The sequence below is a fragment of the Anolis carolinensis genome, unplaced genomic scaffold, assembly GCF_035594765.1.
Source record: "Anolis carolinensis isolate JA03-04 unplaced genomic scaffold, rAnoCar3.1.pri scaffold_12, whole genome shotgun sequence".
Classification (NCBI taxonomy): domain Eukaryota; kingdom Metazoa; phylum Chordata; class Lepidosauria; order Squamata; family Dactyloidae; genus Anolis; species Anolis carolinensis.
Window position 1 is genome coordinate 14,453,508 of NW_026943823.1, and position 25,992 is coordinate 14,479,499.

At 50.1% G+C, this 25,992-nt stretch overlaps 1 protein-coding gene across 1 annotated transcript; it reads left to right on the plus strand.

Annotated features, from left to right (window-relative positions):
• The first annotated feature begins 7,628 nt into the window (after nt 1-7,628).
• On the plus strand, nt 7,629-25,262 carry gabre (gamma-aminobutyric acid type A receptor subunit epsilon). Its single transcript, XM_008119217.3, has 9 exons — nt 7,629-8,254; nt 13,218-13,366; nt 14,041-14,108; nt 17,472-17,692; nt 19,281-19,363; nt 21,040-21,177; nt 22,205-22,357; nt 22,704-22,984; nt 23,125-25,262. Exons 1-9 carry the CDS (start codon nt 8,199-8,201, stop codon nt 23,425-23,427), a joined length of 1,452 nt encoding a protein of 483 aa, XP_008117424.1. The 5' UTR covers nt 7,629-8,198; the 3' UTR covers nt 23,428-25,262.
• Nucleotides 25,263-25,992: the final 730 nt, after the last annotated feature.

Consider the following 25,992-nt stretch of genomic DNA (forward strand, 5'->3'; position numbering starts at 1 on the left):
GGGTTAGGTTCCAGGACCACCCGCAATAAGTGAAAATCCGTGAAGTAGGGACACTATATTTATTTTAATATTTATACATTATTTTAGTAGTTATACACTATTTTAAGTCTTTATCAACTAATCGTGTGTTGATAAATCGCCTCCTTCTCCTCCCATTGCCGCTTGGGCTCCTTTTCTCTCCCTTCAGCTTCTCCTTCCTTCCTCCCTTCCTTAAGCTGTAAATTGTAATTTTTTATGATTTATAATAGTCTTTTAAAGTTTATTGAAAAACCACAAAACAGCAAATCTGTGAAAAGTGAACCACGAAATAGTGAGGGAACACTGTATTTTTGTGTACATATTTCATGCGCATATATTTGTGAATAGTTCCGCAGTTATTTTTGGTGAATATTTTCATGAATAATTTTTCATGGAAAGAACCACGAAAATATTCACAAAATAATTTCAACGCTATTTGCAAAAAAAAAGCATTCACAAAAATAACCACGAAAATATTCTCAAAATTATTCATGAAAATATTCGCAAAACTATGCGATTGCAGGCAGCGGGTCTGGCCCCCAAAAAGCACTGCCGATGGGCCCCGAAGAGAGGAGCCTGGCACTGGCAGCAAGGAGAAGGGCCCAAAGGAGGCTGGGCAGCTGATGCGGGGGAGCCCTGGCCCTCTTGGGTGCCGCCATGCCCTCCGCAGGCAGGCAGATGGAACGGAGGATGGCATGTTTTTGCAGTGTTGACACTTGCGCAAAAGAATTGGCACAGCGCTATTTAAAGCCAAGGAAGGGAGGATGCCATAGAGAAGAGGAGAAGAAAGAAAGAAAGAAAGAAAGAAAGAAAGAAAGAAAGAAAGAAAGAAAGAAAGAAAGAAAGGAGAGATGGTGATGAAAGGGAATTAGAAAGAAGGGAAGGAGGGGGTTGAGTCAGAGACCCGAGTGAGGAAAGAGCCAAAGGGGTGAGGGGGAGCCCCCCACAGATCCACCCAAAGAAGGAAAGAAGGAAGGCTTTGTGTTGTCGAAGGCTTTCGTGGCCGGAATCACTGAGTTGCTGAGTTTTTCAGGCTGTATGGCCATGTTCCAGAAGCATTCTCTCCTGACGTTTCACCCACATCTATGTCAGGCATCCTCAGAGGTTACAAGGTCTGTTGGAAACTAGACAAGTGAGGTTTATATATCTGTGGAATGATGTCCAGGATGGGCGAAAAAAAGAACTATTGTCTGCTTGAAGCAAGTGTGAATGTTGCAATTAGGATTGAATAGCCTTGCAGGGTTGTTGTATGGCTACAACATACAAGAGACTGTATAGCCATGTTCCAGAAGTATTCTCTCCTGACGTTTTGCCCACATCTATGGCAGGCATCCTCAGAGGTTGTGAGAAACTAAGCAAGGAAGGTTTTTTTTTTACCAATTTTTATTTTTTTAAACACAAAAAATACATACCATACACATACAAAACATTTACAATTCCCACCATCAAGAGGATTGTTTTCTTTTTACATATTCATTTCTTTGTGAGACAATCTTTATATTTTTTATCCATTTTCATCCTATATACTATTTGTATCTTATTTCTTATGGCTTGATCTCCAGATTGATTCATGATATAGTTCTTTACCCTTGTCCATCTTTCTTCCATTTCTCTTGTTCTATTTTCATTCGTTTTTACAACATTTAGTTTCACATTCATAATTTCAAATTCCATTTGCTCCACCATATATTGGTACCATTTACTTACTGACCATTTTGATTTATCTTTCCACCCTAATACTATTACTGCTTGTGCACATTCAATTATTGCTTAGGAAGGTTAATATATATCTGTGGAAAGTCCAGGGTGTGAGAAGAACTCTGTCAGTTGGAAGCCAGAGTGAATGTTGCAGTTGATCACTTTAATTAGCATTGGAAAGGTAACTGCAACATTCACTCTGGCTTCCAACTGACAGAGTTCTTCTCACACCCTGGACTTTCCACAGATATATATTAACCTTCCTTGTTTAGTTTCTCACAACCTCTGAGGATGCCTGCCATAGATGTGGGCGAAACGTCAGGAGAGAATACTTCTAGAACATGGCCATACAGCCCAGAATACATACAACAACCCTGTGATCCCAGCCATGAAAGCCTTTGACAACACCCTTTCAAAGCCTAGCTGCTTCCTGCCTGGGACCATCCTTTGTTGGGAGGTTTTAAGGGAAAGAAGGGAGGCAGGGAGGGAGGGAAGGAAGGAAGTGTTGTGGTAATCTCTGAGCGGTTAGACTCAATTTAACCTTCTCTGGGGAAGATTCCACCAAAAATCAGCTGAGTAGCAAAAGCAAAAGCTTTCAAATGCAACAGTTACTTACACGGGGTGAGCAAAGAGAAGCCTTTCAGTTTAGGATGGCAATCGATTGCAGAGTCTCAGTAAAAGTTCAAAAAGTATTTATTCAGGTAAAAAAAAAACCTCCATTGTAGATAGAAAGGCTTGGGAGCTCTCTAGTCTACTCTAGACTGGGTTCTAAGGAAAAATAAGAAAGGAAAAATAACAAACATCTAAATAGTTACATCTTGCCAGGAGAGACAGCAAGATGCTGCTTGTTAGAAGAACAAAGGGAGAAGAGAGAACCAAAATGGTTCCAACCTCATGGTCCAGTTTATTGGGGCCATAAAAGACATTCTGACCAATGAGAAGTTAGTGTCCCCAGAGATTCACATTTCTACTAACTTCAAAGTAAGGGATGTGATGTACACAGGATAAAGTGAAACACAGTAAAGCCTGTCTAGGCATGCTTTGGAAACAGAGAAAGAAATCCCTCAATCTAACTCTATCATCTATCTGACTACATTTAGACTTGAGTAGTCCAGGGTGATTCCCAACAGAAAGGAAGGAAGGGGAAGGGAAAGCCTCAAAGATAGGAGCTGACTCACTCCTTCTCCTTCCCAAAGGCAGCTCTGGAGCATCTGTTGCCCAAAGAAAGGTGGGTTTTAGGGTCATGGGCCGGATCCCGAGCCTTGAAGGTCCAAACATTGATCATGACCTTGTTGTCTTTTGTTCGCGCATGCGCACTAGCCCCGCGGGAAACGGCGTGCCTTTCAGGAACCCCGAGGCACAAGTCCCAAAATCTGCAGCCGGATGATAATAACCGGGAGGAGGGGGCGCTCTGCGCATGCGGGCATGGCTTCTCGCTGGCTCCAAAGTAACTTCCTCCCTCGGCCCAGGACCCCCTCCCATCTCCTCCTCCCCGCGGAAGGGGGGGGGGGGAGAGGGGGCGGAGGAAGGGACTCCTCCCGAGGCTCTTCCTGCCTAAAGCCGGATCCATGGAGCTCCGCTGCTGCTGGAACAGAAAAGGCCTCGGGCGGAGGGAAGCGGGGAGCCCACCCCCGGCCAGGCCCTGCCCCCACATCTGGCCCCGCCCCTTCTCCCTTTCGCACCCCCCCGGGACCCCTGTCCTTCCACCACGAAGCGCAGTCTCCTCTGCCAGACGCAACAGGTGCCGCTTTCCAATCATTTTGAGAGACTGGGTTGGTGTGAGTTTTCCAGCCTGTCTGGCTATGTTCCAGAAGCATTCTCTCCTGACGTTTCGCCCACAGCTATGGCAGACATCCTCAGAGATTGTGAGCTGTTGGAAACTCAGCAAATGGGATCCTCTCACCTCTGCAGGAGTCTACCGTATACCACGCAGCTGTGGACAAGTCTACATAGGGCCCACCAAACGCAGCATTGCCCAGACACGAGTCAAAGAACATGAAAAGCACTTCAGTCTAACTCAACCAGAGAAATCAGCTATAGCAGAGCACTTGATGAACCAACCTGGACACAGTACAGTAGAGTCTCACTTATCCAACATAAACGGGCCGGCAGAACGTTGGATAAGCAAATATGTTGGATAATAAGGAGAGATTAAGAAAAAGCCAATTAAACATCAAAATAGGTTATGATTGTACAAATTAAGCACCAAAACATCATGTTATACAACAAATTTGACTGAAAAGTAGTTGATTACACATTAATGCTATATAGTAATTACTGTATTTACAAATTTAGCACCAAAAAAACACAATGCATTGAAAACATTGGCTACAAAAATGCGTTGGATAATCCAGAACGTTGGATAAGTGAGACTCTACTGTATATTATTTGAGAACGCAGAAATGCTGGACCACTCCAACAACTATCATGTCAGACTACACAGAGAAGCCATTGAAATTCACAAGCATATGGACAACTTCAACAGAAAGGAGGAAACCATGAAAATGAACAAAACTCAAAAATCAGAACAGTAAATAAGAAGCAACACTCTGAAAACAGAGGAGTTCCAGACATGGGCAGCAAACGACTCCAAACAAAGGATGCCCCCAGGCAGGAAGAATCCAGGAGATGAAGCTATTCAATGCTAATTAAGGTGATTAACTACAACATTCACACTGGCCTCTTCTCTCACCCTGGACTTTCCACTGATATATATAAACCTTCTTTGCTTAGTTTCTCCATACCTCACAACCTCTGAGGATGCCTGCCATAGATGTGGGCGAAACGTCAGGAGATAATACTTCTAGAACATGGCCATATAGCCTGGAAAACATACAACAACCCTAAGCAAATGGAGTTTATATCTGTGGGTGGGAGAAAGAACTCTTCTCTGTTGGAGGCATGTTGCAATTGATCACATTGATTAGCATTGAATGGTGTTGCAGCTTCAAAGCTTGGCTGTTTCCTGCCTGTGGGGGAGGGAATCCTTTGTTGGGAGGTGATTAGTTGGCCGTGATTGTTTCTTGGGAGACTGGCTGTCCAGATGCTTTGACCCTGGATGTCAGTGAGAAATAACAAGGAAGAGGCCACCCCACCTAGAATCCTAGAGTTGGTGGTGACCATACCCACCAATGGGTCATCTAGTTCAACCCCATTGCCTTGCCATTGCAGGAAGAAGACACAATCTATTAGGAATACTGTATATTCATAACCTGTTAGGATTATGATACTAATATGGTTAGATATTGGTGCAGAGTAGCAAACATGCAGAAGACTAGGGGTTTATGTGAGCAGAGGTAAGAAAAAAAGCAAAATAGCCAGCCTCCCTTTCCCTTTAAAGAGTCATGCGCATAAAATAAGCATCAGAGACATCAAAAGTAAAACAGCAAAAATATGTTTACTCACAATCTTGTATGATGATGGACATACAGGTAAAAAATCTTAGTTCCAAAAGAATACAGTTCAGGATATTACATATCTCTTAACAAATAAGTAACATCAGCATGGCATGGCAGGATCAAGAAACAGGAAGAGCAGGAAGAGCCAAAGAGAAAGAACAAAAGAAAGTCTCTCCTTTTATGCCCCAAATTCTAAAGGCATATGTCACTTCCTGTAAGTCTCCAGGAAGTATACTCCCATTTCCCACATTTCATGAAAACCCCAAAATGGTGCCATCAACTTTGGAATGCAGCTTTGGCTTCGGGTTACTAAGCAACAAACAAAACTAACTACATAAACCATCCCACATTGAAAATGCATGATTGCTTAGATAACCCAACACAATCCAAGCACCCCCGACAGATGGCCATCTTGCCTCTACTTAACCCTACTCCAAAGAGAGGTGTGTGTGTGTGTATGTGTATGTGTGTGTATACATATACACATACAATGGGGGATGCCTGACTTACCAGCAGTACATGTGAAAAAGATCTTGGAATCCTCATGGACGTTAAACATGAGCCAGCAATGTGATATAGCAGCTAAAAAAAGCAAATGGCATTTTGGCCTGCAGAAATAGAAGTCTAGTGTCTAGATCTAGGGAAGTCATACCACCTCTCTATTCTGCCTTGGTCAGACCGCTTGGCACACAGACCCAACACAGCCAACTTTGCAAACTGGTGGGGTTTGGGGATGATTGACCTTGACACCCAGGAGTTATAGTTCACCCGTATTCAGAGAACACTGAACCCATCTGATGACGGATCTGGACCAAACTTGGCACACAAATTCAACATGGCCAACTGGGAATAAAGGTGGACTTTGAGGGTGATTGAGCTTTAACCCTATAGTTCATCTATATTCCATGAACCCTCTGAAACCCACCAATGCAGGTCTGGACCAAACTTGGCACACAGACCCAACATGGCCAGCTGTGCATACAGGCCAGGTTTGGGGAAGATTAACACACTATTCTGGGAATTGTAGTTCACTTACATCGTTATGTATTTTCATAAAAAACAAAATCAAAGAGTGGCTTTTTTCTAATAAATAATGTAAGTAAATGATAAAAGGAACCCCGGTGGCGAAGTGTGTTAAAGCACTGAGCTGCTGAACTTGCAGACCGAAAGGTGCCAGGTTCAAATCCCAGGAGTGGAGTGAGCGCCCGCTGTTGCTCTAGCTTCTGCCAACCTAGCAGTTCGAAAACATGCAAATGTGAGTAGATCAATAGGTACCGCTCCGGTGGGAAGGTAACGGCGCTCCATGCAGTCATGCTGGCCACATGACCTTGGAGGTGTCTATGGACAATGCCGGCTCTTCAGCTTAGAAATGGAGATGAGCACCAAACCCCAGAGTCGGACATGACTGGACTTAATATCAGGGGAAACCTTTACCTTAAATGATACTACCTAACACTACAAAACAAACTATGTCCTTTTCAAATAACCCGGGCACCGCGGGGTACCCAAGCTAGAGTATATATGTATGTGTGTGTGTGTGTATGTACATATATCTTCTTCTCTGGGATATATAAAACCAATCACGTGACACAGTGAGTGCGAATGCCTCCAGAACACAGGGGAGTGGGCGAAACCTTTCCAGAGAGAGAGAGAGAATATTGTTACAGCAAAAAAAGAGAAAAAGAAGCGAAAGAACCGAACTGTGAAGAACAACACCCACGAAGGGAGGGGGCGGGAGGGAAAAGGAAGGGGGCTGGGTGGGGGGAGGAGAGGGGCGCCCCCTGAAAGACCCCCTGGAGGGACTGGGGGGGGGGGGAGGCTGGGAGGGGGAGGGGCGCCCCCGAAAGCCCTCCTGGAGGGAGGAGAGACCCCGAAGGAGGGAGCAGCCTTGCTCTTGGGGGGCTTCTGGGTCTGGCGGGTGAAGGGCTGTTGTAGCCTCCGGTGACGTAATGGGTTAAAGCCTTGTAACCTGAAGGTTGGGTTGCTGACCTGAAGGCTGCCAGGTTCGAATCCCACCCGGAGAGAGCGCGGATGAGCTCCCTCTATCAGCTTCAGCTCCATGCTGGAGGGCTGAAGTTTTCCCATGCCTGGGTTAAACCCTTGTGCCAGCAGGACTGCTGACCGGAAGGTTGGCAGTTCGAATCCAGGGAGCAGGGTTTTTTTTTTTTCGTGTCAGGAGCAACCGGAGTTGCTTCGGGAGTGAGAGAATTGGCCATCTGCAAGGACGTTGCCCAAGAGACGCCCGGATGTTTTGATGTTTTACCATCCTTGTGGGAGGCTTCTCTCATGTCCCTGCATGGAGCTGGAGCTGATAGAGGGAGCTCATCCACACTCTCCTCGGGTGGGATTCGAACCTGGCAGCTTTCAGGTCAGCAACCCGACCTTCAAGTCACGAGGCTTTTATCACCTGGGATACCGTCTGTCAACTCCAGCTCCCCATGCGGAAACATGAGTGAAGCCTCCCACAAGGATGGTAAAAACATCAAATACATCTGGGCGTCCCCTGGGTAACGTCCTTGCAGACGGCCAATTCTTTCACACCAGAAGCGACTCAAGTTGCTCGTGACACGGGGGGAAAAAAGCCCCTCGAAGGCGGACCAAGGAGAGGAGGGGGCTCAGAGCTAAGCAGGAAAGAGAGAAGGAGAAGGCGAGGAGGGCGAAGAGTGTGGCAGAGGCTGGATGGTCATTGTCGGGGTGATTTGAAGACGGTTTTCCTGCTTCTTGGCAGAACAGGGTTGGACTGGATGATGGCCCAACTCTAGGAGTCTCTGCTTCTGGGAGAAGGAGGGGGAGGGGGAAGAGGAAGGCTCAAGTTGGGCGGGAAGCGGGCGCCTCCCCGTCCCTCCTCCTCTTCCTCCTTCTCGTCTCCTTCCTCGCACGGCGGCTCCGCAGGTGGGCTCCTCTCCTCTCCTCTCCTCTCGTCTCCTCGCTTCTCGCCCGCCTCTCTCCGCTGCCTGAGGCTGAGCCCGGGAAGGACGCGGCGGAGAAGGAGCCCCAGAGGAGGAGGAAGAGGAGGAAGGGGCCCCGGATGTCCTGCGGGAGGAGGGGGAGGGGGAGGCGGGGAGGGGGCTCCGGCGGCGGAGGATGTGCGCCCGCGCCCTTCTGCTCTGCCTCGTCCTCGCCCCGGCCGTCCAGAGCAGGTGAGTCCGAGAAGGGAAGGGAGCGGGAGGGAAGGGCTCCAGCGGGACCCTTGAGCCGGGCGGGTGGTCTCCCTTCTTCGACCTTGCCCGTTGCCCCCCCTCCGAAGCCCCCGTTCCCTCTCAAGACACCGAGCCCCGTGGAAGGGGAGGAAGGGTCTCTTTCCTTCTGCGGAGGAGGACCCTCCCCGTCGGGGAAGAGCACAGATGGGGCGGAGGAGGAAGAGAGAGATAGATGGAGAGAAAGAGAGGGAATGAGAGAGCGCTCCGTGACAGAATGAGGCGACGCCGGCCCCGTGACGGCCCCCTCCCACGCGCCGCGGAGTGGTCCTGAGTGGGGGGAGGGGGGAGGGGGAGGAGAGGTGTGGCCGGCGGCACGTGGACCCCTCCCTCTCCCCCTCCCCCCTCCCCTCCCCTCCCGGACCTGCCAGTCATCATTTGCGCACGTCAAGCCTCCTCCGAATGCATACATGCATTGCACAAATGTGAGGTCGCCCGTTGCCTGGGGGATAATGGGACATAAAAGCTCCTTCCCATCCTCCGTGCTTTCCAGCAGAAAAAGCCTTCCCTGGGGTGTTGTCGAAGGCTTGCATGGGTTGCTGTGACTTTTTCGGGCTGCCTGACCATGTTCCAGCAGCATTCTCTCCTGACCTTTCTCCTGCATCTATGGCAGGCATCCTCAGAGATGGTGAGATCCCTTGGAAGCTAGGCAAGTGGACTTTATATATCAGTGCAATGTTCTGGATGGGGGAAAAAACTCCCAGACTTCACAACCTCTGAGGAAAGCAGCCAGGCTTTGATGCTGTAAGGCTATTCAATGTTAATCAAGGTGGCCAATTGCAACATTCACACTTGCCTCCAACAGATAAGAGTTCTTTCTCCCACCCTGGACATTCCATAGATATATGAACTTCACATAAGGAGCCCTGGTGGCGGAGTGTGTAAAAGCACTGAGCTGGAGACCGAAAGGTTCCAGGTTCAAACCCCGGGAGCGGCATGAGCGGCCGCTGTCAGCTCCAGCTTCTGCCAACTTAGCAGTTCGAAAACATGCCAATGTGAGTAGATCAATAGGTACCACTCCAGGGGGAAGGTAATGGCACTCCATGCAGTCATGCCGGCCACATGACCTTGGAGGTGTCTACGGACAACGGCTTAGAAATGGAGATGAGCACCAACCCGCAGAGTCAGACATGACTGGACTTAGGGGAAAACCTTTACCTTTTGTGAACTTGACTTACCTAGTTTCCAGCAAACCTCACAACCTCTGAGGATGCCTGCCGTAAATGCAGGTGAAACATCAGGAAATAATGCTTCTGGAGCATGGCCATACAGCCTGGAAAACTCACAGAAACTCAACTCAGGTCTGTTTGAGACAGGTGTGAGTGTTCTCAGTTGTCCACCTTGATTAGCATTGAATAGCCTTGCTGCTTGAAGGCCTGGCTGATTCCTGCCTGGGGGAATCTTTTGTTAGCTGGCCCTGATTGTTTCATGTCTGGAATTTTCTCTGTTTTTAAAAATATGGTCAGTCAGACCATATTGTTCATTTTCATGGTTTCCTCCTTTCTGTTGAAATTATCCACAGTCTTATGGATTTCACATGCTTGAAATCCACAAGCAATTGAAATGCTCAAGCCAATAAAATCCACAAGCCATTGAAATCCACAAGCATATGGACAATTTAAACAGAAAGGAGGAAACCATGAACATGAACAAAATCTGGCTACCAGTTTTGGTTAAAAAAAACAACAATCTAAAATCAGGACAGAGAATAAAGAACAATGTTAAGAAAACTGAAATTTCAGACATGAATCAATCAGGGCCAGCTAACCCCCCCCCCCCAACAAAGGATTCCCCCAGACAGGAAGCAGCCCGGCTTTGAAGCTGCAAGTCGATTCAATGCTAATCATGGTGGCTAATTGCAACATTCACACCTGTCTCCAACAGACAAGAGTTCTTTCTCCCACTCTGAACATTCCACAGATATAAAAACGCCAGTTGCCTACTTTCCAACATATCTCACAACCTCTGAGGATACCTGCCATAGATGTGGGTGAAATATCAGGAGAGAATGCTTCTGGAACATGGTCATACAGACCAGAATACTCACAGCAACCCCTTCCCTGGAGTCCTTTCCAAACCGGGGCAGGAAAGAGGGTGGGAAACATGGAGATGCAAATTGTGCTGGAGAGGCAAGATGTACCTCTTTGAGGAGAGTCATTAAGGGTCGTCCAAGGGACAAAGGTTCAGGATAGGTCTGCAGTCCAGCTCAGGCCGTGGAGCTATGGGGAACAAAGGGGGGAAGGCAGGCAGGCAGACAGGCCTGGGGCAGAAGCTGAGGATTTGCGGTTTCACATTCCTCCTGTGATTTGTTTTTTTGGTCCAAACACTGCTGCTTTGAAGTCTGAGAAAAGCTGCCCAGAAAGCTTGAAATGCTCTGCCAGTGGTTTTGGGGTAATCCCAGTTTTAGTGTCAGATTTGTCCCTATTTATTCCCCTGGTGCAGAGAGGGCCTTATCTGCTGCCTGCAGAGGGGCCTTCCTGGCAGAGTGAAGCCCATGGAGGCCTCTGTAGCCTGGTGTGTGTGTGTCAGGAGGGGGGGGGGGGGGCTTCTGAGAGCACCAGAGGAGAGAGAATTGGCCTCTGGGTGAGGCCTTGCCCCAGGCCTGACCTTTCCATTCCGTGGAGCCACTTTAGACACCCAATAGGAGCCCCGAGGCATTTCCAGGGTCTTTCACTGAGTCCACATTCCTGGTATATTCCGAGAAGGGCTGAGAATGGCAAGAGACTGGGAAGGCTCAACAGCAGTACGTGTGAAAAAATCTTGGAGTTCTCATGGGCAACTAATGAGCCAACAATGTCATGCGGCAGCTAAAAAAGCCAATGGGATTTTAGCCTGCATAAATAGGAGTCTAGTGCCTAGATCGAGGGAAGTCATGTTACTCCTCTATTCTGCCTTGGTCAGACCACACCTGGAATCACACTGTGTCCAATTCTGGGCAATGCAATTGAAGGGAGATGTTGACAAGCTGGAATGTGTCCAGAGGAGGGCAGCTAAAATGATCAAGGGTCTGGAGAACAAACCCTATGAGGAGTGGCTTAAAGAGCTGGGCATGTTTAGCCTGCAGAAGAGAAGGCTGAGAGGAGACACTATGAAGGCCATGTATCAAGATGTGAGGGGAAGTCATAGGGAGGAGGGAGCAAGCTTGTTTTCTGCCTCCCTGGAGACTAGGAGCAATGGCTTCAAACTACAGGGGGGAAAAAGGAGATTCCCCCTGAACATGAGGAAGAACATTCTCACTATGTCAGAGAGCTGTTCAGCAGTGGAACTCTCTGCCCCAGAGTTGGTGGAGGCTCCTTCTTTGGAGGCTTTTAAACAGAGGTTGGATGGCCATCTGTCGAGGGTGCTTTGAATGAGATTTTCCTGCTTCTTGGCAGAATGGGGTTAGACTGGATGGCCCACAAGGTCTCTTCCAACTCTAGGATTCTATGATTCTAAAGGAGGCACAAGAGACCTGCAAGGGCTGGAAATACCAAACCATGCTGATCACCATCACCAGGTCACTCCTCTGTCCTGTGGCTCTGCTTAAAAACCATTGCTCAGCAAGCCATTGAAGAGCAGGAGTCTCATTTCTGCAGCATGTTTTGGGTAAACAAGATACAGCAGGAGTCTAGAGGGTTCAAAGAGTCGGAGGCCTCTGCTGCTTCTTACCCTGCTCTGGAAAGAGGGAGGTAGGGCCCTGCAGGGCCACCAAGGTGCCAGCACCCCTTCCGCTCTCTCGCTTTAAAGCTTCCACAGCACACACCAGAACCAGGCTCATATTCGCTATCTAGATAATAAGGTCTTATAGAAGCCTTACAGAAGTTGAAGGAAATGTCCTTCCTGCCAGAGGACCCCTGTTGGAATGCAGAAAGACCCTTCCAGGTCTCCCTTGTTGCCAATGGGACACCCCTTTCTCTTTCTGTCTGTTTCTGCACCGTAATTGGGAACAGAAGGCCGGGTGTCCTTCTTTCGCCAAATACAATTAGGGACTGCTGACACTGCAGCGCTCTTGGGAGAATGTCAAGCTTTGCCCCGGGAGGGGACGTCAAATCCCATCTGTCCTCTTCTGGACCTTGGCATAATGGGGCTGACAGGTCCCTTGGCTCTCCTGCTCCTCTCAGGCCACCGCAAAGGCCTTGCTTCTCCCTCCTGCTCTCCCTGTCTCTCTTTCTTACACAAACACACACACACGGACACGCCTGCACACAGGCTCAGAAAGAGCCCCACTCATGGGCTCCATTTCTTGGGCAAAAGGGCAGCTTCCTCGACAAGGATGTTTTGCCAGGAGCAGATACCTGGTGGGAGCGGCACCGCACTTTGTGCAGGTTGCTAGGCTGAATTGCTCACACTCCGAGTGCCACCATCTATCTCGCTCTACTTTGCTCTCGGTGGCAAAAAGCTTTTCGTGGGTGACATCTCCATTAGCGGGCGCCAGGCAGCCCTCCCTCCCTTCCTAATTGCTTGGTGCCTGCAGGAGCTGAGGTGTCACACCTGATACCTGGGAAAGAGAAGAGTGAGGGAGGCACCAGGCTGCCTCTCCGTGACTCTGAGCCCAGAGACACCAGAGTCCCCATTCTCTGTGTGTGTCTTGGAGGGATGTGGCCACCTTGTGCTTGGGCAGGCTGGAAAAGGCCCACAACAAACACACATACACACACACTGAGTGCAGCATGTCTTGTGGGCCAGCCCTTCACAACAAAGGAGATCAGTTCTGACCAAATGCCCACATTTCTCTGAGAGGGATGAAAAGTCGGGACCTAGGAGGGAAAGGGAGCAGCCTCTCCTTGAGCCCTTGGACCCAGAACCACATGCTCTGGATGGCAGTTCTTCCTCAGGTTCCCAGGCTCCCTTGCCCCCCTTTTCTGCACCACAGGCAGGACCTCCTCCCCATTGACCTTGGTGCCCATGTGCCCCTCTTTTCCTCCAGGGGGGAGAACGTGGAGGACTATGACTATGACTACCTGAGCACAAACAAGACCTGGGTCCTGGCGCCCAAAGCGCAGGAGGCCGACGCCACCCGCATCCTGAACACTCTGCTCCAGAACTACGACAACAAGCTGAGGCCGGATGTTGGCAGTAAGTGCTCCCCCCTCTGTCTCCCCAAGACACCAACTGCTGGGTGGGGAGGGGGCAGCTTTTATGGTGAGTTCTAAGAAGGGGATCCCAAACTGCTGGAGACAGCAGGAGGGGTGCATCTCCAAAAATTAATTCCTTCCACAAATGCCAAGCACACAGTGCACAAGGTCCCCAAAGTGGCACAGGACATTTTGGGGAGGCTTCATGCATGGTGGAAGGGAGCTCTTCTGATGAAACAGAGGGCAAAGTGAGGAGGAGAAGCATGGGAAGAGTGCAGAAGTAGATGAGGGGTGCCACTTTGGTGGCCCCTGAATGAGGCAGCAGGGCTCCTCCCCTTGTTCACTGGCTTGCAAGCATTGAGGACTTTGTAGAAATACGCAGTAGACAACTGGACCTTTAAAATGGTTGTGCATCCATTGCTGCAATCATTTCATGGCTGGGCATTTTGTTTGTGCAGTTAGGTTGTTTTGGGTTCTGTGAGCTGCCCTGGGTGCAGGTATTTTTGCATAGAAGTGGCAAAAAATGTCTCAAAAGGCTGTCCAGGTCCCCCCTCTCTCCCCAGCTGATATTCCAATCTCTCTCTCAATCTCTCTCTCTCTCTCTCTCTCTCTCTCGCTCTCTCTCTCTCTCTCTCTCTCTCTCTCTCTTTCTCTGGACCCCTTTCCTCTCGGTAGTCAAGCCCACTTTCATTGACGTTGACATCTACGTGAACAGCATTGGGCCGGTTTCTGTGATCCACATGGTGAGTGGAGCTTTCTGGGAAAGCTGTGCATGTGTGTCTATCTGTCTGTCTATCTTGCCCAAGATTAGAGAAAGAGCTCAGGGAGGACTGGATTTATTTGCTGGGTGTGTTAGGTCCATTGGGCTCATGGGATTCAGAGTAGATGGGACTTTCTCTGCCTCATAGCATACCTTGCCCAGTCTCTCTGAGCTGGGTTTTTTAAATCATGTCAGAAGCGACTTGAGAGCATACTGCAAGTCACTTCTGGTGTGAAAGAACTAGCCATCTACAGAGACGTTATCCAGGGAACGCCAGGATGTGATAGCTGGGGGGCTTCTCCCATGTCCCTGCAAGCTAGAGCTGACAGAAGGAGCTCACCCCATCTCGCGGATTCAAACCGGCAACCTTCAGGTCAGCAACCCAACCTTCAGGTCGGTAGTTCAGCTGGCACAAGGGTTTAACCCACTGCGTCATTGCGGCTCTGAGCTGGGGCTGGTGGAGGATGTGGCTGGATACACAGATCTCACAATGGGGAAGTCCTTGCCAAGGACTTATTGGGGTGGAAGGGACACATCCTCTACTCCTCTCCTGGCAGGATCATTGGAGGGGCAGAGGAGCCCTCTTCACCCTCCCCCCTCCCGGTAAGGACCTCAGGCCCTTTGTTGCTCACTTGCAATGAGCCTCCAAGTTCCTTCTGCACACAAGGAGACCCCCTCCAGCCTTGGATGCCGAATGACGTGGAAGGGATGTCTGCAATGCATCCTAATGAAGGGCTGTCTGCCTTTGTGGAGCAGCACAGAAAGCAGAGGGGAGGGACACATTTGTGTCTTCTCAAAGAAGAGGAAGGAAGGTGACCCCTCTGCCCGCACCTCCCCCCCCCCCCTGCCTCAATGTTCCTCCTGTTCTTGATTGGGATGCTTTCGTATTCCCCAAACTGCTTCATGGGAAGGAAAAGTATGAGGACAAAAGGCAGGAGTGGCCTGGCTCTGAAGGGTTGCAGCAGAATCACCTAAATATGGAATCTTTGCGTGACGAAGGTGACAGATTTGGAGCTGAGGAGGTGGAGGAGACGGTGATGGCGGTGGCAGCTGTGGCAGAGGTGGGAGGGAGGCCAGGATTAGGACCCAGCAGAAGGCAGGAGCTGAGCAGACCTGGTCCCAGGCAGCCGAGAGGCATGGGCGGTGCCTGGGAGGCCTCCTAAGGATCCAAATGGAGCCCTTTGGGGGCAGGAATCTGGCCCTCAGCCCAGCTCAGCCACCTTCTCTCCTTATAAAGAGTCCACCTTGACTGTCCCATTTGAACTTGAAGGCACAATCTTGGTCAATAGCCGTGGCTCCCCACACTGCACTTGCAGTGGCCTTGCTCACCTGGGGAGTCCAGCCTTCCTGTCCTCATTAAGACGAGAGCCTCACCTTCTGGAGAGCCAGCAGGTTGTTGTTCTCCTCTGAGGAGCACCTGGTTGATGTCACGTCTGTCTCAGTGCAAGGATATCTCTGAGTCCCCCAGGCAAGGACGGCTGAGCGGAGCTAAACAGATGCATCTTGGCCATCGTGGTCCGGTGCGGATGATGTGGAGGAAGGGAGGGAGAGAGATTAGTTGCCAAAGGAAGAACGATGCGGCCTCAATGCAATGGAAGGGCAGGGGTGTTGTAAAAGTGACCCTCAAATTAGAGCAGACAAATCTCTCTTTGCCGCAGCAAGTTTCAAGATAATGCAGAATTAACAGAAAGGGTTGTGGGGGAGCACAAAGATTTGCGACCTTTTGAGCCTGCGCTGCTTGGCCCATTTGCAGGGGACTTCTCTCAAGGTGGGCTTCACAGCACAGTCTAGGATGGGGGATGCCCTCAGTCTGCCAAGGCCATGTGTTTGTGTGTGTGTGTCCCTATGCCCTTTGGTGCCACCTGCCCCCCTTTCTCCCTCCCTTCTCCTGGCCCCACATGAGTCGAGGCGTGGAGTCTGCAGCAGGTACCGTCTCTCCATGGGAAACCACACTAGGAGGAGGCCAAGCTCCAGGGCTCCAAATCCATTTTGGCATAGACAGAATAAAACCCCATCTCAGTCATGTCTGCCCGGTCTCATCTCTTCCTATCCTACATAAAGCCCAGGGGAGCGTTAATTCCTGGTCTCCTCTTTGTGCCCAAGGCTTGTTTTGCTTTCAGTCTCTGCATTCCTGCTCTGAATAAAGGGGAGGGTGGATTTGGGAGTCCGTGTAAACTCTGTTTCTTGCCAGCTTCCCCCCTCTTGCAAAGGCAGATTGTGGAGGGAAAGAAAATCAGATTGTTGCCATTGTAAGGAGCAGTGAAACATACCAAGAGTCAAAGCGGCCATGGACTCTGCCTGTGTGTTTTGACTGAGTTGCATTTAGTAACACATTTCCAATGAGTTATGTGCATCTAGATTGCCAGAGACCCAGCGGAGACTTGGAGTGAAAGGGAGATGTGTGCACAGAGTGGATTAAGCCACATGGGACTCTTCTCTGCCTGCAGCCCCCTTTCCTGCAAATCTGGCACACTTACGAAGGGCTTTGTCCTGGGCCTTCTTGCCCCCCGACTTCACCATGAAGTGTCCCTCTGGCTTCGTTGTTGTGGTTGTTCTTGTTGTTGTTTGATACACAACAAGATTAGTACACAGCAAACAAGACCACAATGCTGACTGTTGTATTAGATCACACGTCGGACACTTCCCAAGTGTCTAGGGCTGTGTGATGTATCAGCGAATAATGTGTGCAGATCTGAGTAGGGTGGCCTTTTGCAGCTGACAGATGGTTGTTGTTGTTGTTGTTATATGACACAGCAAACAAGAAAGATATGCTGGATTTCGTATCACAAAATCACAAGTTGAACACTTCCCAAGTGTCTAGGACTGTGTGATGTATTTTCGGATGATGCGTGCAGATCCCAGTAGGGTGGCCTTTTGCAGTTGGCAGATCGTAATTTTGTCAATGTCTATTATTATTATTATTATTATTATTATTATTCCCTGCTTTTTCTCACCACATGGAGACTCCATTTGCCTGGAAGCATGTCATAGGCCCCCTTCTTAGCAGCCCTGTCTCAGGCAAGGTGCCACAGACGTCCCTGCTCAAGCCCCCTACACAAACTGGCAGATTGTAGGGTGGCCTTAACTGGGGCCCATGAGCAGGAGATCCAGGTCTGAGAACACCCACTCCCCACCATATGGAGTTGGTGAGGTCCTCTGTGCTTCTGATGTGGAGGAGAGCAAGGGAATATGCCCTGGATCCCGACCAGAGTTGAATGGTGGCTCAACAAGGAGGCATTGTTGACACTGGCCCTCCTCTGATGGAGATAATCCATAGCACCTGATCCCATGTGCCCCTTCTCCGAGGCCTCTGATCATCCTGCTCTCATGTTCTCTTCCCCCACAGGAGTACACCATTGACATCTTCTTTGCCCAAACCTGGTACGACCGGCGCCTGCGCTTCAACAGCTCCCTCCAGGCGCTGACCCTCAATACCAACATGGTCAGCCGCATCTGGATCCCAGACACCTTCTTCCGGAACTCCAAGAGAGCAGACTCACACTGGATCACCACCCCCAACCAGCTCCTCCGGATCTGGAGCGACGGCAAAGTGCTCTACACCCTCAGGTGCCCCGAGGACTAAAGACTCAATGGGCAACAGAAGGAGGGGGGGGGGTGTCCAGGCTGAGCAATAGGGCGGAGGGGAGCTCAGCTTATGTGTTAGGTAGGACATTTTCCCCAAAACAGCAGAGTTTTTAAAAGTACAAAGAGAATACTTAGCATTGAACATTCAGCTCACAGCAAGCGAAGGCAGCATAAAGTGGCTGTAAAGCAGTGGTTCTCAACCTTCCTAATGCCATGACCCCTTAATACAGTTCCTCGTGCTTTGGTGACCCCCAACCATAAAATTAGTTTTGATGCTATTTCATAACTGTCATTTTGCTACTGTTATGACGTGTAATGTAAATATCTGATATGCAGGATGTGTTTTCATTCACTGGACCAAATTTGGCACAAATACCCCATACGCCCAAATTTGAATATTGGTGGGGTTGGGGGGGAATTATTTTGTCATTTTGGAGTTGTAGTTGCTGGGATTTATAGTTCACATACAATCAAAGAGCATCCTGAACTACACCAGCAAAGGAACTGATCTAAACTTGACACACAGAACTCCCATGACCAACAGAAAATACTGGAAGGGTTTGGAGAGCATTGACCTTGAGTTTTGGAGTTGTAGTTCACCTGCAGCCAGAGAGCACTGTGGACTCAAACAATGATGGATCCGGACCAAACTTGGCACAAATATTCAATATGCCCAAATGTGAACACTGGTGGAGTTTGGGGAAAATAGACCTTGACATTTGGGAGTTGTAGTTGCTGGGACTTATAGTTCACCTACAATCAAAGAGCCCCTTGAACCTCACCAATGATAGAATTGGGCCAAACTTCCCACACAGAAGCCTCATGACCAACAGAAAATACTAGTCTTTGGCAACCCCTCTGACACTCTTCTCACGACCCCGCCCAGGGGTCCCGACCCCTAGGTTGAGAAACATGCTGTAAAGAATTCTTAAACTTAAGGAAGCAAGATGTAAAGTTCAATTTAAATTTTTTTAAAGGTTTATTAAAACATAAGAACTACATTTTTTGGTAGAAAAAGATTGGGTCTAAGCTTTCTCTCTGGCCCCATGACTTCTAAGTTCAAACAAAATGTGAAACCTCTAAAAACTACATTCTCTCATCTACACACAACTAGAGAAAGATTTAGAATGAAAAGGAGGTGAAGGAAGGAATGAACGGGAAGTCTTAAAACAAAGGAAGATGCATCCTGAAGAATTCAATTAGGATGGGAGGAGAAAGGACAGAGAGTGAGAGAAAACAGACCAACAACAGGCACTGAGGAATGAGGGGGAAGGAATTCCCTCGGCCTAGCTTGATTCTATCTCTATCTATCTGCTTCCCATTGGGACCACAGTCTTGAGCAGTGTGGGGTTGGATTCCAATAGGGAGGAGGGCTCAGCTTCTCACTCCATCCTTGTATGGAAGTGGCTGAGAAGGATGTCCAAGTAATGGCTGGAGGCCAGGCCATCTGCTGGTCTGGGCTGCGCATTGGATTGAGCTGTGAGGTGGGCCTGCTTTAACAGATTGTGTGGGGACAGGGACAGCAGTCGCAATGGCCGCCTCTCCAACAAACGTCTCCCTCTCCCCCCAGGCTGACCATCGAAGCTGAATGCCTTCTCCAGCTGCAGAACTTCCCCATGGACACCCACTCCTGCCCTCTAGTCTTCTCCAGCTGTGAGTACCACCATCTTGGGGCCAACCAATCCACTCCCCATGAAAGAAGTGAGGAGGGAGGGGACCTTGGCCAGAAGCCAGCTGAATGGCCACCTTGCCCAGGATGATGAGGGAGGGGGGGTCACTTCCAGTCGTCCATGGCTGAGGAGAAGCCCTCCCTCTGCAGCCACCTCACCCAAGGCAAAGAAGGAACATGGGGGTGAGTTACAGGTGCAGCCTTACAGCCCTACCAGGCATTTCTGTTCATAGAATCATAGAATAGTAGAGTTGAAAGAGACCTCATGAGCCATCCAGTCCAACCCCCTGCCAAGAAGCAGGAAATCGCATTCAAAGCACCACTGACAGATGGCCATTCAGCCTCTGCTTAAAGGCCTCCAAAGAAGGAGCCTCCACCACAGTCCAGGGGAGAGAGTTCCACTGCCCAACAACTCTCACAGTGAGGAAGTTCTTCCTGATGTTCAGGTGGAATCTCCTTTCCTGTAGTTTGAAGCCATTGTTCCATGTCCTAGTCTGCAGAAAACAAGCTTGCTCCCTCCTCCCTATGACTTCCCCTCACATATTTGTACATGGCTATCATGTCTCCACTCAGCCTTCTCTTCTGCAGGCTAAACATGCCCAGTTCTTTAAGCCGCTCCTCATAGGGCTTGTTCTCCAGACCCTTGATCATTTTAGTTGCCCTTCTCTGGATGCTTTCCAGCTTGTCAATATCTCCCTTCAACTGCGGTGCCCAGAATTGGACACAGTGTGATTCCAGGTGTGGTCTGACCAAGGCAGAATAGAGGGGGAGCATGACTTCCCTGGATCTAGATGCTATACCCCTATTTCTGCAGGCGAGAATCCCATTGGCTTTTTTAGCAGCCGCATCACATTGTAGGCTCATATTTAACTTGTTGTCCACGAGGACTCCATGATCTTTTTCACACGTACTGCTGTCGAGCCAGGCATCGTCCCTCATTCTGTTCCCTGGGGCCTCTTCTTTGAGGAGTGAGGCAACAAAAGCTCCCTCCATGCACACAGCAAGTGACATCCATAGGCCCATGTGCTCACACACTGCACACTTCAGGAAAGACTAAAAGGAGGACTAGAAGGCACCCACCACTACTAGCCCCTTTCAAGGAGGCAGGCCTCCTCTTGGCTTCCAATTGGAGAGGGGCTGCTAGCTATTTCCTCCTCCTTTCCAGGGCTTCAGGCCCCCTGAATCACTAAGATACTCATCCTTGAAATAACAGCATCAGTGGCACAGTTGTTCCCCCCCCTCTCCCCCCCCTTCGCCTGGGCCCATCTTGGCTAATTAACAGGACACGCCACGCTCACTTGGCAATTAATTATAAGCACAGTGGAGTGGCGCTGGGAGGTCTCCCCCCTCCCCAACCCATCTCTCTCAGAGGCATCAGAATTGCCGCTTCCAAGTAGATCTGACATTTCGCTTTGCAGATGAACCGGGCAGGAAACTCGCCGGGAGCCCCATCCCTGTTCTGCCTGGGAAAGCACTCTGCCTGCCCCCCTCCCCAGTCTTCTCCCTCGAGGCCCAAGGAAGAGCAGGGATGGGGCAAAGAAAGCACCTCCAAGGGCCCCTCCACCACCACCTTGCCCCCCCCCCCCCCGCCGGATGAGGTATGGGTAACAGGTGCCTCCCTTTGCTGCCCCTCCCCCTTGCTGTCCTCCCTCCCTCCCAGATGGCTACCCAAGAGAGGAGATCATCTATCGCTGGAGGAGGTACTCCATCGAAGTCTCCGACCAGCGCACCTGGAGGCTCTATCAGTTTGACTTCATCGGCCTGAGGAACACGTCCGAGGTTCTGCGGACAGGGGCAGGTGAGGCCTCTCCTTGGAGATGGGCATCCAGGCAAGAGGCCTGGGTCAAGCAAGGAAATGGCGAGGTGCGGTGAGCAAGGGACAGCAAGTAGCATGGGAGCAGACACCCTCCAGGGAAGCCTTCCCCACTGAGGACCCTCAGGATGCCTTGAGACAACAGCTAGAGTAGTGATTCTAAACCTTCCTAATGCCACGACCCCTTAATACAATTCCTCATGTTATGGTGACACCCAACAATACAATAATAATAATAATAAGAAGAAGAAGAAGAAGAAGAAGAAGAAGAAGATATGAAATCCAGCATATCTATCTTGTTTGCTGTGTCATAATAAAATAATAATAATAAGAAGAAGAAGAAGAAGAAGAAGTTTATTTGTATCCCGCCACCATCTCCCCTGGAGGGGACTCAGGGGCGGCTCACAGAAATATCAAATACAAAACAATAACAATATACAATACATCAATAAACAATAACATCCACCAATTGTAATATTTGCACATTAACCAAAAAGAATAAAAACACACTTATTAAAAACATAGAATTTAAAAACAGTGAGGTTGTAATAGTAGATTAGCAAAGTGCACATCATAGGTTGTAAACTCAAAACATAGATAAAGTGCTACTTTATCTTTGCTACTTCATAACTGTAATTTGGATCTGGACCAAAGTTGGCATGAATACTCAATATGCCCAATGGGAGTTTGGAGAAAATAGACCTTGACATTTAGGATTTGTAGTTGCTGGGATTTATAGTTCACCTACAATCAAAGAGTATTTTGAACCCTTCCAATGATATAATTCGGACAAACTCCCCACACAGAACCTCCCCCCCCCCCCCCCATGAACAGAAAATACTACTACATTTCTTGGTAGAAAAAAAGGATTTCAATGTGCATGCAAGATTGTTAGTTTCCCAACACTGAGGCCCAGGAGGCAGTCAGGCTGGATCAGAATGGGGCCTGTTGTGGTGGGTGGCTGGTCTGGACTGTGTCCCTGAGTATCTGTGGCTCCCTCCCTTCCTCCTAGGAGACTACATGGTCATGACGGTCTCCTTTGACCTGAGCAGGAGGATGGGCTACTTTGCCATCCAGACCTACATCCCCTGCATCCTCACCGTGGTCCTCTCCTGGGTCTCCTTCTGGATCAAGAGGGACTCCACTCCGGCCCGGACTTCACTTGGTAAGAGAGGGAGGGGGTGGGGGGGGGTTGTACAGTGCCCCCTTGGCCCCTCACTGGCCTCTCCTGGATGATTCCAGGAGCCTCTTTTGGGGATCAGGGCTCCTGAGGCCAGGAAGGACTCCTTGGCCAAACTCTGCCATTGTTCCAATGAGGCATGCACAGCAGCCACAGTGGCCAAGAAGAACATCACTGGGATGGCCTGCAAGTCCAGTCCAGGTCACTTGGGCTTTCTTGCTTAGCTGCCCCTCTCCTTCTCCCTCACTGAGATGCATGCTGAAACCAGTGGGGACCGAGTCCACCTTGCTCAACCTGCTGTCTATTCCCCCCCCCCCCCAAACATACACAGGCATCACCACCGTGCTGACCATGACCACGCTGAGCACCATCTCCCGCAAGCACCTGCCACGGGTCTCCTACATCACGGCCATGGACCTCTTTGTCTCTGTCTGCTTCATCTTTGTCTTTGCCGCCCTCATGGAATATGCCACTCTCAACTACCTGGTGGGGAACAAGAAGCCTCCACCACTGTGCAGCAGCAGAAGCAACCATAATCCAAGCAGCCGAAATATTAATCGTGGCGGCGGCAGCCATCAACAGAGCAGCAACAGTCGAGGGGGGACCAGGCTGGTGAGTGAGGAGCAGGGAGGAGCTAGGGTAGTCCGTCCCATCCCTTGCCCCACCAGCTCAAAACCTGGGTGGTTTGGGGTCTCTCGGCAATACTGCCTGTCTGCCTCCCTTGACTTGTTCTCCACCTTCATTCCTCACAGCTGACCGGTCATGGCCACCTAGTGCCCTCCTATACGGCCATCCACATCAACAGCCTGGTCACCTGGCCACCTGACATGGAGGAGGAGAGCGAGGAACTAGACCCAGCCGTGTCCTGCTCCTGCGCTGAAGGGGAGGAGTGCCGGCGGTTCTTCTGCTGCATCGAGGACTGCCGGACGGGCGCCTGGCGCGAAGGCTACCTCCGTATCCACATCTCCCGCCTAGACTCCTACTCTCGGGTCTTCTTCCCCACCGCCTTCCTGCTCTTCAATATTGTCTACTGGATGGCTTACCTCTATCTCTAGCTCCCTTGGCAAGGACTTGCTTGGGGGCAACAAGACAGGGCCAGTGGAGTTGGGGGCGGTCACTGTGTTATCCACCTGGCTGTGAGAGAGGGACCTCAGAGAGCATCCAGCCCAACCCTCTGCTGGTACAGGAGGGCCTTCCGCACAGATCCTCTGCACTCCTGTCCTGGAAACATCTCCTGAAGGGAGGAGGTATCCCTTCCTTTCAAGGCTGGCTGGCCATCAGGTCATGAAGAGGGGGAAGCCATGCAACCACAACCCCTTTATGCTCCATTCTGGCACTGTTGAGGTCCGTGACTGCAAGTGTGCATGGCATGGGTCTTACTGGCTGAGGGAGTGTGCGGTTCATGGGGGAAGTAGAGAAAATGGGGAGAAGCTGTGAGGTTTGGGGACTCCTTTCCCCCTTCCCCCTGCAGGTAGACTCAGTTGGGGTCTTTCTGGAAAAAGCAGAGCCCAGCAGCTAAGGCTCTGGCCCCAGCAGGGTTGCAGGGGAAGAGGGGAGGAGGTTGCCTTTACGTTAAACCTTACAAGCTGCTCCAGTTTGCTCCCAGCCTTATCCCATTAACATTTACTCCTAATGTAAATTACAAATAAATGTTTTGAGGAAGAGAGACTTTTGGAGTAAGTGTCACATTAAAAGCCTGTCTCCAGAAGAGATGCAGGAGGCAGGAAAGAGGCTGACAGGGCCAGCTGGGCCCCACTTTCGGAGAGCAAATCCCATCAAGGCCCGGGAGATGGGCTCCGACACTGCGGAATATGATCCGAATAATGAAGTGTCATGTTTAATTCATTCAGAATGTTTGCCTTGTGTGGTGTTGGGAAGCAGGGGTGAGAGCCTGGCGACGCTGGCATCCTTGGCACACTGGCATCTGCACAGGCGCCTTGGATGGGGCCGAGCAAAGCCGTGGGTGTGAAGCATGGAATGGGTGTATCATTGATGGCCTGCCTGGGAGGGCTCAGTTGGGAGTGGGGTGCCATGGGCCATGCAGGTCCCCAGCCCTTTGTCACCCGCACTGCTGTCCATGGAGCAAGTGTCGTGCAACCCCCCCCCCCTTCCCTCTGCCTCCATGTCTGCTTCGAAAGGTGCCATCTTTCCAGAAAGAGTCAGCAAGACCCCTGACTATGCTGCTGCACATTGTGTTCAGGAACACAATAAGTGGACAAGAGAGGAATTCCCTTTTTCTAAACGATAACTAAAGATGCCTCCAATATTTCCTCTGGAATAGCTTATTGTGATTTTCTTCAGGAACACACACCAATGCCATGAATTGTGTTCTTTCCCTCATTGCTTTATTATAACCAGGGCCAGCTTCAGGTTTAGGAGGGCATGGAGCAAAATGTGCCCAGGAGGACTCTTATCCCCTCTAAGTGGCTGATGTAGCTGCTCCTCTTCCTCCTCCTCCTCTTCTCCTAGGATGCCACTGCTTCTTTGCCAGTTGCAGTGCCAGCAAGGAGGGTGCTCTTCCTCCTCCTTCCTCTGCGGGCCCAGGTGGCCAGGTGTTTGGCCTGGGAGAAGCACAGCTGGGAGGGGGCTGGTCCAGGTGCGGACACAGCTGAGGCCCCCCAGAGCCAGGCCCCCTCCCTCTTCTCTTCCCCCCCCCCTTTGCAGTCCCCCAGGCCTTTGAACAGGGAGCGGAGGCACAGGAGGCAGCATGGCCTGCGGTGGATCCGCCGCCCTGTCACTCACGAGGCGTTGTCCCCGGCTGCACCCTTTCCCACGCAGGTCTCCACACGCAGCTCCCTTCTCTCAGCCATATTTCTCCCTGTACTTTGGCCACTGCTGAATGTGCATCCCTCCATCATTTGCCATGAAATAAATCTGTTTTTGCAATTTGGATGATCTCTGCTCTTTCATGATCTCTAGCACCATCTGCTCACTTGGGACAATTGCATCGGCCTCTTGAAAGAGAGGGTGGAGGATTGGAGTGGGGAAGGCAAAGTGTGGAGTTCTTGTGTCATCCAATTTCCAGTCCTCAAAGAGTAGCTAGGCTAGAGACAGGGCTAAGATGAGAGATTCCTTTCCCCACATTCCTAGGCATTTTTCCCCAAAAGGGCTTTCTCTTTCCTTCTCCTGTTAGCTACTGTCTACTCTCCCCGACACCCCCCCCCCCGGCCCACCCTTTGATGATGTAGCAATGGAATTCTGTGAGGCAACTTCCTTTTTAAGCTTTTTTGCCCTTAGCTGGCCATGTGGCCATTTGCTATGCCGGCCACATAACCTTGGAGGTGTCTACGGACAACACAAGCTCTTTGGCTTAGAAATGGAGATGAGCACCAACCCCCAGAGTCAGACATGACTAGACTTAATGTCAGGGGAAAACCTTTACCTTTACCTACACCCCAACCAGAGCCAGTCCAACAATGAGGCGAATTAAGTAGTCGCTTCGGGTGCCAAACATACGGGGGCGCAGTCAAGACTGTTTTTTCTGTTGATTTTTTGTAAAACATGATGTTTTGGTGCTTAATTTGTAAAATCGTAATGTAATTTGATGTTTAATAGGTTTTTTCTTAATTCCTCCTTATTATCCAACATTTTCGCTATCCAACGCTTTTATTTTTCAGTGA